Raw genomic sequence first — 12,139 nt, forward strand, 5'->3', positions numbered from 1 at the left:
CAATGGCCAGGGTTTTTCAGATGTTGGGGTTTCCCATCCCACCATTCAAAGTGTCAGTGGGAAAAATATTCCCGCTGCTACTGCCTGCCCCACAGCCATTTCACACTCAAATGAGCTTTAATTGGCTGCAGACGGTAATTCTATCCCTCACTTGGGAGGAAGTCCAGCCTTAATCTGATTGGCTGGCGGCTCTCTAGTGCCGGCAACAGGAGAAGGTGCCATGGGGAGAAGTGGACGTTCATTAAGTCCGCAGAGTCGGAGTCTTGGAGTGCACAGAAAGGAGAGATCTTGGGGCCTCAGAGTGAACGTAAGAACATAAGAACTAGGAGCAGGAGTAGGCCATCTGGCCCCTCGAGCCTGCTCCACCATTCAATGAGATCATGGCTGATCTTTTGTGGACTCAGCTCCACTCTCCGGCCCGTACACCATAACCCTTGATCCTTTTATTCTTCAAAAAACGATCTATCTTTATCTTAAAAACATTTAATGAAGGAGCCTCTACTGCTCCACTGGGCAAGGAATTCCATAGATTCACAACCCTTTGGGTGAAGAAGTTCCTCCTAAACTCAGTCCTAAATCTACTTCCCCTTATTTTGAGGCTATGCCCCCTAGTTCTGCTTTCACCCGTCAGTGGAAACAACCTCCCCGCATCTATCCTATCTATTCCCTTCATAATTTTATATGTTTCTATAAGATCCCCCCTCATCCTTCTAAATTCCAACGAGTACAGTCCCAGTCTACTCAACCTCTCCTCGTAATCCAACCCCTTCAGCTCTGGGATTAACCTCGTGAATCCCCTCTGCACACCCTCCAGCGCCAGTACGTCCTTTCTCAAGTAAGGAGACCAAAACTGAACACAATACTCCAGGTGTGACCTCACTAACACCTTATACAATTGCAGCATAACTTCCCTAGTCTTAAACTCCATCCCTCTAGCAATGAAGGACAAAATTCCATTTGCCTTCTTAATCACCTGTAAAGCAACTTTTTGCGACTCATGCACGAGCACACCCCGGTCTCTCTGCACAGCAGCATGTTTTAATATATTATCATTTAAATAATAATCCCTTTTGCTGTTATTCCTACCAAAATGGATAACCTCACATTTGTCAACATTGTATTGCATCTGCCAGACCCTAGCCCATTCACTTAGCCTATCCAAATCCCTCTGCAGACTTCCAGTATCCTCTGCACTTTTTGCTTTACCACTCATCTTAGTGTCGTCTGCAAACTTGGACACATTGCCCTTGGTCCCCAACTCCAAATCATCTATGCAAATTGTGAACAATTGTGGGCCCAACACTGATCCCTGAGGGACACCACTAGCTACTGATTGCCAACCAGAGAAACACCCATTAATCCCCACTTTTTGCTTTCTATTAATTAACCAATCCTCTATCCATGCTACTACTTTCCCCTTAATGCCATACATCTTTATCTTATGCAGCAACCTTTTGTGTGGCACCTTGCCAAAAGCTTTCTGGAAATCCAGATATACCACATCCATTGACTCCCCGTTATCTACCGCACTGGTAATGTCCTCAAAAGATTCCACTAAATTAGTTAGGCACGACCTGCCCTTTATGAACCCATGCTGCGCCTGCCCAATGGGACAATTTCCATTCAGATGCCTCGCTATTTCTTCCTTGATGATAGATTCCAGCATCTTCCCTACTACCTAAGTTAAGCTCACTGGCCTATAATTACCCACTTTCTGCCTACCTCCTTTTTTAAACGTGGTGTCACGTTTGCTAATTTCCAATCCGCCGGGACCACCCCAGAGTCTAGTGAATTTTGGTAAATTATCACTAGTGCATTTGCAATTTCCCTAGCCATCTCTTTTAGCACTCTGGGATGCATTCCATCAGGGCCAGGAGACTTTTCTATCTTTAGCCCCATTAGCTTGCCCATCACTACCTCCTTAGTGATAACAATCCTCTCAAAGTCCTCACCTGTCATCGCCTCATTTCCATCAGTCACTGGCATGTTATTTGTGTCTTCCACTGTGAAGACCGACCCAAAAAACCTGTTCAGTTCCTCAGCCATTTCCTCATCCCCAATTCATAAATCTCCCTTCTCATCCTCTAAAGGACCAATATTTACCTTAGCCACTCTTTTTTGTTTTATATATTTGTAGAAACTTTTACTATCTGTTTTTATATTCTGAGCAAGTTTACTCTCATAATCTATCGTACTCTTCTTTATAGCTTTTTTTAGTAGCTTTCTGTTGCCCCCTAAAGATTTCCCAGTCCTCCAGTCCCCCACTAATCTTTGCTACTTTGTATGCTTTTTCCTTCAATTTGATACTCTCCCTTATTTCCTTAGATCTCCACGGTCGATTTTCCCTCCTTCTACCGTCCTTCCTTTTTGTTGGTATAAACCTTTGCTGAGCACTGTGAAAAATCGCTTGGAAGGTTCTCCACTGGTCCTCAACTGTTTCACCATAAAGTCTTTGCTCCCAGTCTACCTTAGCTAGTTCTTCTCTCATCTCATTGTAATCTCCTTTGTTTAAGCACAAAACTCTAGTGCTTGATTTTACCTTTTCACCCTCAATCTGTATTTTAAATTCCGCCATATTGTGATCGCTCCTTCCGAGAGGATCCCTAACTATGAAATCCTGAATCAATCCTGTCTCATTACACAGGAACAGATCTAGGACCGCTTGTACCCTCGTAGGTTCCATGACATACTGTTCTGGGAAACTATCGCGGATACATTCTATAAACTCCTCAAGGCTGCCTTGACCGACCTGGTTAAACAAATCGACATTTAGATTAAAATCCCCCATGATAACTGCTGTACCATTTCTACATGCATCAGTTATTTCTTTGTTTATTGCCTGCCCCATCATAATGTTACTATTTGGTGGCCTATAGATTACTCCCATCAGTGACTTTTTCGCCTTACTATTCCTGATTTCCACCCAAATGGATTCAACCTTATCCTCCATAGCACCGATGTCGTCCCTTACTATTGCCCAGATGTCATCCTTAATTAACAGAGCTACACCACCTCCCTTAGCATCCACTCTGTCCTTCCGAATAGTTTGATAACCTCGGATATTTAACTCCCAGTCGTGACCATCCTTTAACCATGTTTTAGTAATGGCCACTAAATCATAGTCATTCACGATGATTTGCGCCATCAACTCATTTACCTTATTCCGAATACTACGGGCATTCAGGTAAAGTACACTTATGTTGTTTTTTTTACCTCTGTTCTGAATCTTAACACCTTGATCAGTAACCTCTCCTAAATTATATTTCCTCTTAACTTTTCTCCTAATTTTCCTTGTCGTTGAACCCATATCTTCATGTAACAACCTGCCGCGTCGCTTACCATTAATGTTTTTACTTCCAGTTTTATTCCTTTTGGTATTCCTGGTCCTATTCACTGAGCTCCCCTCAGTCACTGTACCTTGTACTGTCGCCCTTTTTGATTTTTGACTATGGCTTCTCTGCCTTACACTTTCCCCCGTACTGCCTGTGAGGAGAGTAGCACAGGCTTGGGGATGGATATGGGAATTTGGGGTGTCAGGGGAGAGGCTGGGGTGAGGTAGAGGTCAAGTGGCCACCAGACCTTAAGGTGGAAGGGGACGTCCAAATTTACAAGGGGGCTTCTGATGGAGCCCCTCCCAGCCCGAGGCCTAGAACTGATCATTTTCAGGCTTCCACAATATCTGGGGAATCCTACCACCAACCTAAAAATTGAGGTTGGGCAGGAAACGTCCCTTAAGTAAAGGGTCTCAACTGGGGCAAGGACAGGCAGCCTGTCTGAGGCCTCACCTGCCCCAGGTAATATCACAGAGGTCGGGGCAGGCAGAGGTCTAGCAGGAAGCCCCTTTGTGCTATTTCACGCTCCCTGTTGCCTAAAAGCCCACCAGCTGGGGAGCGTGAAACTTACGTCAATGTTTTTCTGACTGAACAGAAGTTTGCTGCGGTGTTCACCAGGCTTGGTCTTCAGATATTATTTGTGGGGCAGTTAGCACTGTTGCTTCACAGCATCAGGGACTCAGGTTCGATTCCCGCTTATCTCACTGGCTGTGCGGAGTCTGCATGTTCTCCCAGTGTCTGTGTGGGTTTCCTCCGGGTGCTCCAGTTTCCTCCCACAAAGACGCGCTTGTTGGGTTAATTAGATATTCTGAATTCTCCCTCTGTGTACCCGAACAGGCGCTGGAATGTGGTGACTAGGGACTTTTCACAGTAACTTAATTTCAGTGTTAATGTTAGCCTACTTGTGACACTGATAAAGATTATTATTATTAAATGACCTGCACTTGGATAAAGATAGAACAGTTTTGAAGTTGGCTGACAATACAGCATATTACATACTGAGCAGAAGGATGTAGATAGATTGATGAAGTGGACAGGCACATGGAACTGCAACTTAATGTGGTTAAATTTGAAATGATGGGAAAAATAACTGGAGAAGCGGTATCATCTAAACGGTGCTACTTTGAGGAGTTGCAAGAAGAGGCTCCTGGGAGCAAATATTCACAAATCTTTGAAGGTGGCAGGACAAGTTGAGAAAGCGGATGAAAAAAGCAAATATGATACTTGCCTTTGTAATTCTGAGTACTAATTGGAAAAGCAAAGAAGTCATGCTAATTCTCAACAAATCTCTGGTTAGTCCTCAGCTGGAATATTGTGTCCAATTCTTTAAGATGGATGTCCAGGTCCCAGAGATGATGCAGAGGGAATTTAGCAGGATTATAGTAGGGCTGAGAGAGTTCGGTCATGTGGAGAAATTGGAAAAGCTGGGATTTGTTTTAACTGAGATCAGAAAAACATAGGGTGAGAGCTAATAGAAGCATTCAAAACTATGAGGGGTTTTGGTAGAGTAAGAAGTAGGAAATTGTTGTGTGCGGTCAAATTTGATTCTATCGGTTCAGCCCATGGCTCATAACATCATTAATGACTGTATCCTGAACCCAAGGACCACAATGTGGAGGTGAACTGAGACAAGGTGCTCAAGATGGGGCAGAGGGCATGAGTGGGGGAGGAAGGAGGAATGCAATGGGGCAGAGGGCACAAGTCGAGGAGGAAGGGTGAGCTGGGGTGGAAGGCACGAGATTGGGCAGAGGGTACAAGTGGAGGAGAAAGGGGTGAGCAGGACCAGAATAGGAGGAGGTACAGTGAGTTTCACCTGAAGAAATGGGAAAGAACAGGAGACATTTGCAGTGTGTCTGAGCTGAAGAAATGGGTATAGAGCAAGAGAGGTTTGCAGTGGGCATGAGCTGGCGGAGGAATGTGGGTTGGGGGACATGGGGGGCATGGTGGCACAGTGGTTAGCACTGATGCCTCACAGCACCAAGGACCCAGGTTCAATTCCAGCCTTGGGCGACTGTCTGTGTGGAGTTTGCATATTATTTTCGTGTCTGCGTGGGTTTCTTCCGGGTGCTCCAGTTTCCTCCCACAGTCTAATGATGTAGGTTAGTGGATTGGCCATGATAAAATTGCCACTTGGTGTCCAAAGATGTGCAGGTTAGGTGGGGTTATGGGGTTACGGGGATATTGGGGACGAGTGGGCCTAGGTAGGGCGCTCTTTAAGAGGGTCGGTGCATACTCGATGGGCTGAATTACTTCTTTCTGCGCTGTAGGGATTCTATGATTCTATAACAGAGGAGGAGAGTTGCAGAGGCAGAGATACAGAGTTTGTTAAGCAGGGGAAGTTTGGTTTCCTCCAGCTGTAGCTCTTCCTTTAACTGCTTGACGATGCTCCCTCTCTGGGAAGAAAGCTAATGTGGGAACCTACAGCATTCACCAAAGTCTGTGTTGATGGTCGAGCTGTGTGTGATATAATTGTGGCAGCAGAGTTCTGAATGATTTGTTGCTCCTGTAGGGTAAAGCTGAAGAGGTTGTCTAGGTGAGAAAAGGAAACGTTGAGCTTGGAGGTATACCACAGATTCCCGACGGGGTGGGGTGGATTCAATGGGAAATCCCATCAACAGCGGTAGGCTGTCTCCTGCCACCAAGAAACACACCGCGCGAAGGCCAGAGAATCTCACCCGTGGTTGAGTGTTTCAATGATAGTGGAATGATGTAGAGTTCTACACGGATGGTACTTCAGGAATTCAGAAGAGGCAGCTGGTGATCAACAATGTGAGCAGAGGTTTCCCACTACTGGATGTTCATTTGTGAAAGTGATAAGAAAGTTGTGAATGGAGGGTTCATGATACAGGAAGGAAATAATGTTGGTCATAGGACTGGGGAGGACAGTCACATTCTGCAGAAAACAAACATTACCAGCACATGTTGGTAGTCATTCCCGTAGTCCTCGGAGCTGGCCGTTTGCATCTGCTGTGTGATCCACGTCTCAAGTTCCCCAATTTCCCGCAGGTACTCATGGAATCCCAAAGTTTCTTCTAATTTCTTCATCCTGGTAATTAAAATCATTTCCCATCAAATCAGCCTCTCATCTTCAAACTTGTTCCACCACATCAGGTCACCACCACAGCATTGAATGTCACATGCATCCTCTACAAATCATTTGCACATACACATGCACATGCATGAACACACAATGCTGTGTATAAATCGTAGGACAAAGATATGCATGTAAAAATCACATCCAATAGATGAGATGTTGGAGGTAGATAGGAGGTATGCAGAGGATGGGGACCCGGCGAAGCTGGAAAAGAGGAAGGAACTACAGGCGAGCTTCGACCGACTGTCCACCAGGAAGGCGGTGCGCCAACTGAGACGAGCAAGGGGTGCAGTTTATGAACATGGAGATAAGGTTAGCAGGTCAGCTTGTTAAGGTCAGCAGGTTAGTATGTTAGCAGGTCAGCTCCGGAGGGAGGCAGCGGCAAGGGAAATTCTTCAGGTGAAGGATAGGGCAGGGAAGTTGGTGGTGGCCCCAGTGCTGATTAACAAGGTTTTTGAGGAGTTTTATGAGAGGTTGTACAAGTCAGAGCCACTCGGAGGAGACCGTGAGATGCAGGAATTTCTCGATGGGTTGGAGTACCCGAGGCTAGGGGAGGGGGACAGGGCTACATTAGAAGGAGCAGATAGTGGAGCAGGAGATAAAGGATGCGATTGGGAGATGCAGTCGGGGAAGGTGGCAGGGCCGGATGGGTTTCCGGTGGAATATTATAAAAAATTTAAGGATAGGTTGGCACCCCTGATGGTGGGGATGTTTGAGGAGGCGATAGGGAAGGGGGTGTTGCCGCAAACTTTGGGGCAGGCATCGATTTCCCTGTTACTAAAAAAAGATAAGGATCCGACGGAGTGTGGGTCGTATCGGCCCATATCACTTCTGAATGTGGACGTAAAAGTGTTGCCGAAGGTACGCGGGTAGGCTGGAGGAGTGCCTTCCGAAGGTGAAAGGGGAGGATCAGACGGGGTTCGTGAAAGGGAGGCAGCTGTTTTCGAACATTAGGAGGGTTTTGAACGTTGTTATGGCACCGGCGGAAAGAAAGGAAACAGAGGTAGTTGTGGCATTGGACGCCGAGAAGGCGTTTGATCGGGTAGAATGGGGGTACCTGATGGCAGTGCTGGAGCGGTTTGGGATTGGACCAAGGTTTGTGAACTGGGTAAAGCTATTATATAAGGAACCGAAGGCAAGTGTCCGCACAAATAATATCAGTTTGAGATATTTCTCTCTCCACCGTGGGACGAGACAGGGATGTCCTATGTCCCCGCTGCTGTTTGCACTTGTGATTGAGCCGCTGGCCATCGCATTGAGAAGTTCGGGAGCATGGAAAGGAATAGTGCGGGGGGGGGGGGGGGGGGGGGGGGAGATAGAGCATAGGGTGTCCTTATATGCCGACGACTAGCTGCTGTATGTGTCGGAGCTGAGTGCGTCGATAGGAGGAATATTGGAGCTACTGCGGGTATTTGGGTCTTTCTCGGGGTACAAGTTGAACCTGGACAAGAGTAAGTACTTTGTGGTGTCTCGGCCGGGGGTGGGGGCAGGGGTGGGGGGGGCTGCCATTCCGTAGAGCAGGGACTCATTTTAGGTATCTGGGGGTGCAGGTTGCCCGGGTGTGGGGGAGGCTTCGCAGGTACAACATCACTAGTTTGGTGGGGAGAGCGAAAGCCGATCTGGCAAGGTGGGACGGCCTTCCTCTGTCGCTGGCAGGTCAGGTACAGGCGGTTAAAATGAATGTGTTGCCGCGATTCCTGTTCATTTTTCAATGCCTACCGATTTTCCTGCCAAAGTCTTTTTTCCAGGGAGATTGAGGGAAGGATTACCTCATTCATATGGGGAGGGAAGGTGGCCAGAGTGAGAAAGGTGCTGCTGCAGAGGGGAAGGCAGGCAGGGGGTTTGGGTCTCCCGAACTTGTTGTACTACTACTGGGTGGCAAATGTGGAGAAAGTGCGGAGCTGGGTCAGAGGGGTGGATTCTCAGTGGGTCAGAATGGAGGAGAGTTTGTGCAGGGGGTCGGGGCTGAAGGCACTTGCAACAGCGCCGCTCCCGATAGCTCCGGGGAAATATTCAGGGAGTCCGGTAATAATAGCTTCATTGAAAATCTGGAGGCAGTTTCGCCAACACTTCGGGTTGGGTTTAGGGTCAAGGGAAATGCCGATTCGGGGGAACCACAGATTTGAGCCAGGGAGGTGGGATGGAAGTTTTCGGAAATGGGAAGAGAAGGGGATTAAGACGCTAAAAGATTTGTTTCTTCGGGGTCGGTTTGCAGGATTGAGGGAGCTGGAGGCGAAGTATGGGCTAGAGCAGGGAGAAGTGTTTAGGTACATGCAGGTTCGGGATTTTGCCAGGAAGGAGATACAGAGGTTCCCAGGGGAACCGACCTCCACATTGCTGGAGGTGGTGTTGACGACAAGGGGACTGGAGAAGGGGGCAGTGTCAGCAGTGTACGGAGCTATTCTGGAAGAGGATAAGGCACCACTGGAAGGGATCAAAGCAAAGTGGGAGGAAGAGCTGGGAGAGGTTATAGAGGAGGGGGTCTGGTGTGAGGTGCTCCGGAGAGTGAATGCCTCCACCTCATGTGCGAGGTTGGGGCTGATACAGCTGAAGGTGGTATATAGAGCGCACCTCACGAGGACGAGGATGAGCCGATTTTTTGAAGGAGTAGAGGATGTGTGTGAGCGTTGCGGGGGGGGGGGGGGGGGGGGGGGGGGGCCGCGAATCACGTTCATATGTTTTGGTCCTGTCCAAAGCTAGGGGAGTACTGGAAGGAGGTGTTTCGGGTAATTTCCAAGGTGGTGCGTGTGAAACTGGACCCGGATCCCCAGGAGACCATATTCGGGCTGTCGGACCAGCCAGGGTTGGAAACGGGAGCGGAGGCAGATATCAGAGCCTTCGCCTCGTTGATCGCCCGAAGGCGGATCCTGCTGGGATGGAAAGCAGCCTCTCCACCCAGTGCCCTGGCGTGGCGGGGGGACCTGTTGGAATACTTGACCCTTGAGAAGGTTAAGTTCAAACTGAGGGGAAGCTCGGAGGGGTTCTACAAGTCATGGGCACTATTTATTATGCACTTTCAAGAACTGGATAACATCGAACATTCGTTGGGGGGGTGGGGAAAGGGGGGCTGTGTAGATTAAGGGTGACTATGGGTAATCCCTGATTCCTTTTTGTCATTTGTTTATGTAAACATGTGGGCTGAGGTTTGGGGGTTGGTGGGCGGATGGGATCGTTGTTATTATGGGGATTGACATATCTAAAAAAAATGTTTTTAAATCACATCCATAAATCTCTCTGAAGGGTCACCTGGGAAGAAGTTGCTAATTCATGAATATTCTTATATTCAGTGTATTTAATCGTAATTTTATCATTGCTCAACACCCATAATTTTGTAATTTTTTACAAATGGGCAGTATTTCAAAGCTGATGAATCTTATAGGCATGATTTAACTAAATGGGAACAAAGTCCCATAGCGAGCACATACAGGCACGTGTTTCCGGGCTCTCACGGCGCCAAGAAACACAACACTATCAAATGACCCTCGGGTTAGATATGGGGGCGAGGTCGCACTCAACCCATTTTTATGCACTGAGAAGTTCCACTCGCCGGAACTCCTCAAAAGCCCCAATCTCTGGAGTCCCCAATGCGACCTCTTACCCCTCCCCCCATGCCCCAACTCACTATGAGGGGTTCCCTGGGCCTCCCCCCTTGCACCCTTCCCAACACCCAAAGCAGGGCACCCCCGGCCCGATTGCCACCACGCGAAAAATGCCAGCATGGCCCTTTGGCAGTGCCAACCTCGTACACTGGCAGTGCCCTTGCCAGCTAGCCGTGCCACTGGGCACCTCGGCAATGGCAGGCTGCAACTAGATGGCAGTGCCAAGGTGCTCAACTGGCAGTGCCAGGGTACCTGGGTGGCACAAGCAATGCCAGGGTACCACCCTATCGAAAAGGCATGCACCTCGGGGCCTCCGATCCCCAGAGAGACCCCCACGTGTGCCGTTCAATTTGGTCCCCGTTTGTGGAGACCAGTACTGAACGGCACTTGCCCGAATTTACAAGGCGAAGGGGCTAGATCCCAATGCTTTGGGTAACTGCATATCAGGGTGAGGCTAGCTGTCTCGCTCTAATATGCAGATTTGCCAAGAAGTGATGCCACCCACAAAGGGCGGGATTTACATTGCACTGTTGCGAGTTGGGTATATCCCGGGAGCGGGGTCTCCCATCTTCTATCGGCCACATTGCACCATGGCGCGATCTTCACCATGAGATAAGGCGGGGGTTCGAGTCCCGGGGGTTCGAGTCCATTGAGCTCCTAGTCCATGTACCTGACTGTTGAACGCTCCCGCAATTTCTTCAACTGCTTACGAATCTGTTCCTCAGTCTCATCCACCATGTCAAATGTAATAAGCCCTCTGAGCGGAAGATCCTCAGAAACCCTGTGAAGCTGCTCTGCGAGGCCATAGTAATCCTGGATTTGCTGCTCCAGAGCCTGAAGATTAAAAAAGTGCAAGAGGCAAAAGAGAGGATCGAGGTCACACCTCTATTATCCATATTATAAAGTGAAACCAGCGACACCCAGCAGAGATGCCATCATCCTGGAGGTGGGAAACCCAATGCTTATTAATTAGATCTCAATCCAATTTTGTGGGGAACAAGGAGATGGCAGAGAAGTTGAACAGATAATTTACGGTGGAAGATATTTTGAAAATCCCATTAATACTAAAGAATGCGGGGAGAGAATTAAATACCATCACCATCACTAGAGACGTAGTATTAGACAAACTAATGGGGCTATAGGCAGATAAGTCCCCTGATCCTGATAGCTTGCATCCTAGGAACCTAAAAAAAAGTAGCTACAGAGATAGTGGGTGCATTGTTTGTAATATTCAAAAAATCCTTGGATTCTGGAGAGGTACCAGAGGATTGGAAAACTGCCACTCCTTTTCAAAAAGGAGGGAGGCAAAAAGCAGGCATCTATAGGTCGATTGACCTAACATCAATTGTTGGAAAAATGTTGGAATCAATTATTAAGTAATAGCAGCACATTTGGAAAATCATAATCTAATCAAGCAGAGTCAGCATGGCTTCATGATAGGCAAATTGTGTCTGACTAATTTATTTGAGTTTTTTGAGGAAGTCTCAACCAGGGTGGATAGAGGGAATGATGTATTTGGAATTCCAGAAGGTGTTCGACAAGGTACCTCACAAAAGGTTAAGTCATAAGAGCCCATGGTGTTGGATGTCGTACATTGGCATGGATAGAGAATTGGCTGATGGGCAGCAAACAGCGAGTGGGGATCAGGCATTCATTTTCAGGTTTGTGACCTGAAACCACTGGTGTTCCACAGGGATCAGTGAGACCACAACGGTTTACAATATATGTTGACACAAAAATAGGTGGAGAGGCAAGTTGTGAGACGGATACAAACAGTTTGCAAAGCGATATTGATAGGTTAATGTGGGAAAATGTGACGTCGTTCATTTTGGAAGGGAGAACAATGTTTTATTTATGGAGAAAAATTATAGAAAGCTGCAACACAAAGTGACTTTGAGGTACTTTTGCATGAAACACAGAAAGCTAGCACACAGGTGCAGCAGGTAATCAGGAAAGCTAATGGAATGCTGGCACTTATTTCAAAGGGGTTGGAATATAAGAGTAGGGAGGTCTTGCTACACCGTACAAGGTACTGGTGAGACCACATCTGGAGTACTGTGAGCAGTTCTGGTCCTTTTATTTAAGGAAAGATATTATTCCATTGGAGGCAGTTC

General features: G+C 47.5%; 1 protein-coding gene across 1 annotated transcript in view; it reads right to left on the minus strand.

Annotated features, from left to right (window-relative positions):
- The window catches only part of sptbn5 (spectrin, beta, non-erythrocytic 5), a 400,397-nt gene that overhangs the window by 253,745 nt on the left and 134,513 nt on the right, over positions 1 to 12,139 (minus strand). Inside the window, exons 28-29 of the mRNA XM_072486950.1 lie at positions 10,696 to 10,859; positions 6,246 to 6,378 (exon numbers count right to left, since the gene is read on the minus strand). Coding sequence (XP_072343051.1) covers positions 6,246 to 6,378; positions 10,696 to 10,859 — 297 coding nt within the window. The remainder of the gene's footprint in view (positions 1 to 6,245; positions 6,379 to 10,695; positions 10,860 to 12,139) is intronic.

Source organism: Scyliorhinus torazame, chromosome 2 (assembly GCF_047496885.1).
Source record: "Scyliorhinus torazame isolate Kashiwa2021f chromosome 2, sScyTor2.1, whole genome shotgun sequence".
In the NCBI taxonomy this organism is placed as follows: Eukaryota; Metazoa; Chordata; class Chondrichthyes; order Carcharhiniformes; family Scyliorhinidae; genus Scyliorhinus; species Scyliorhinus torazame.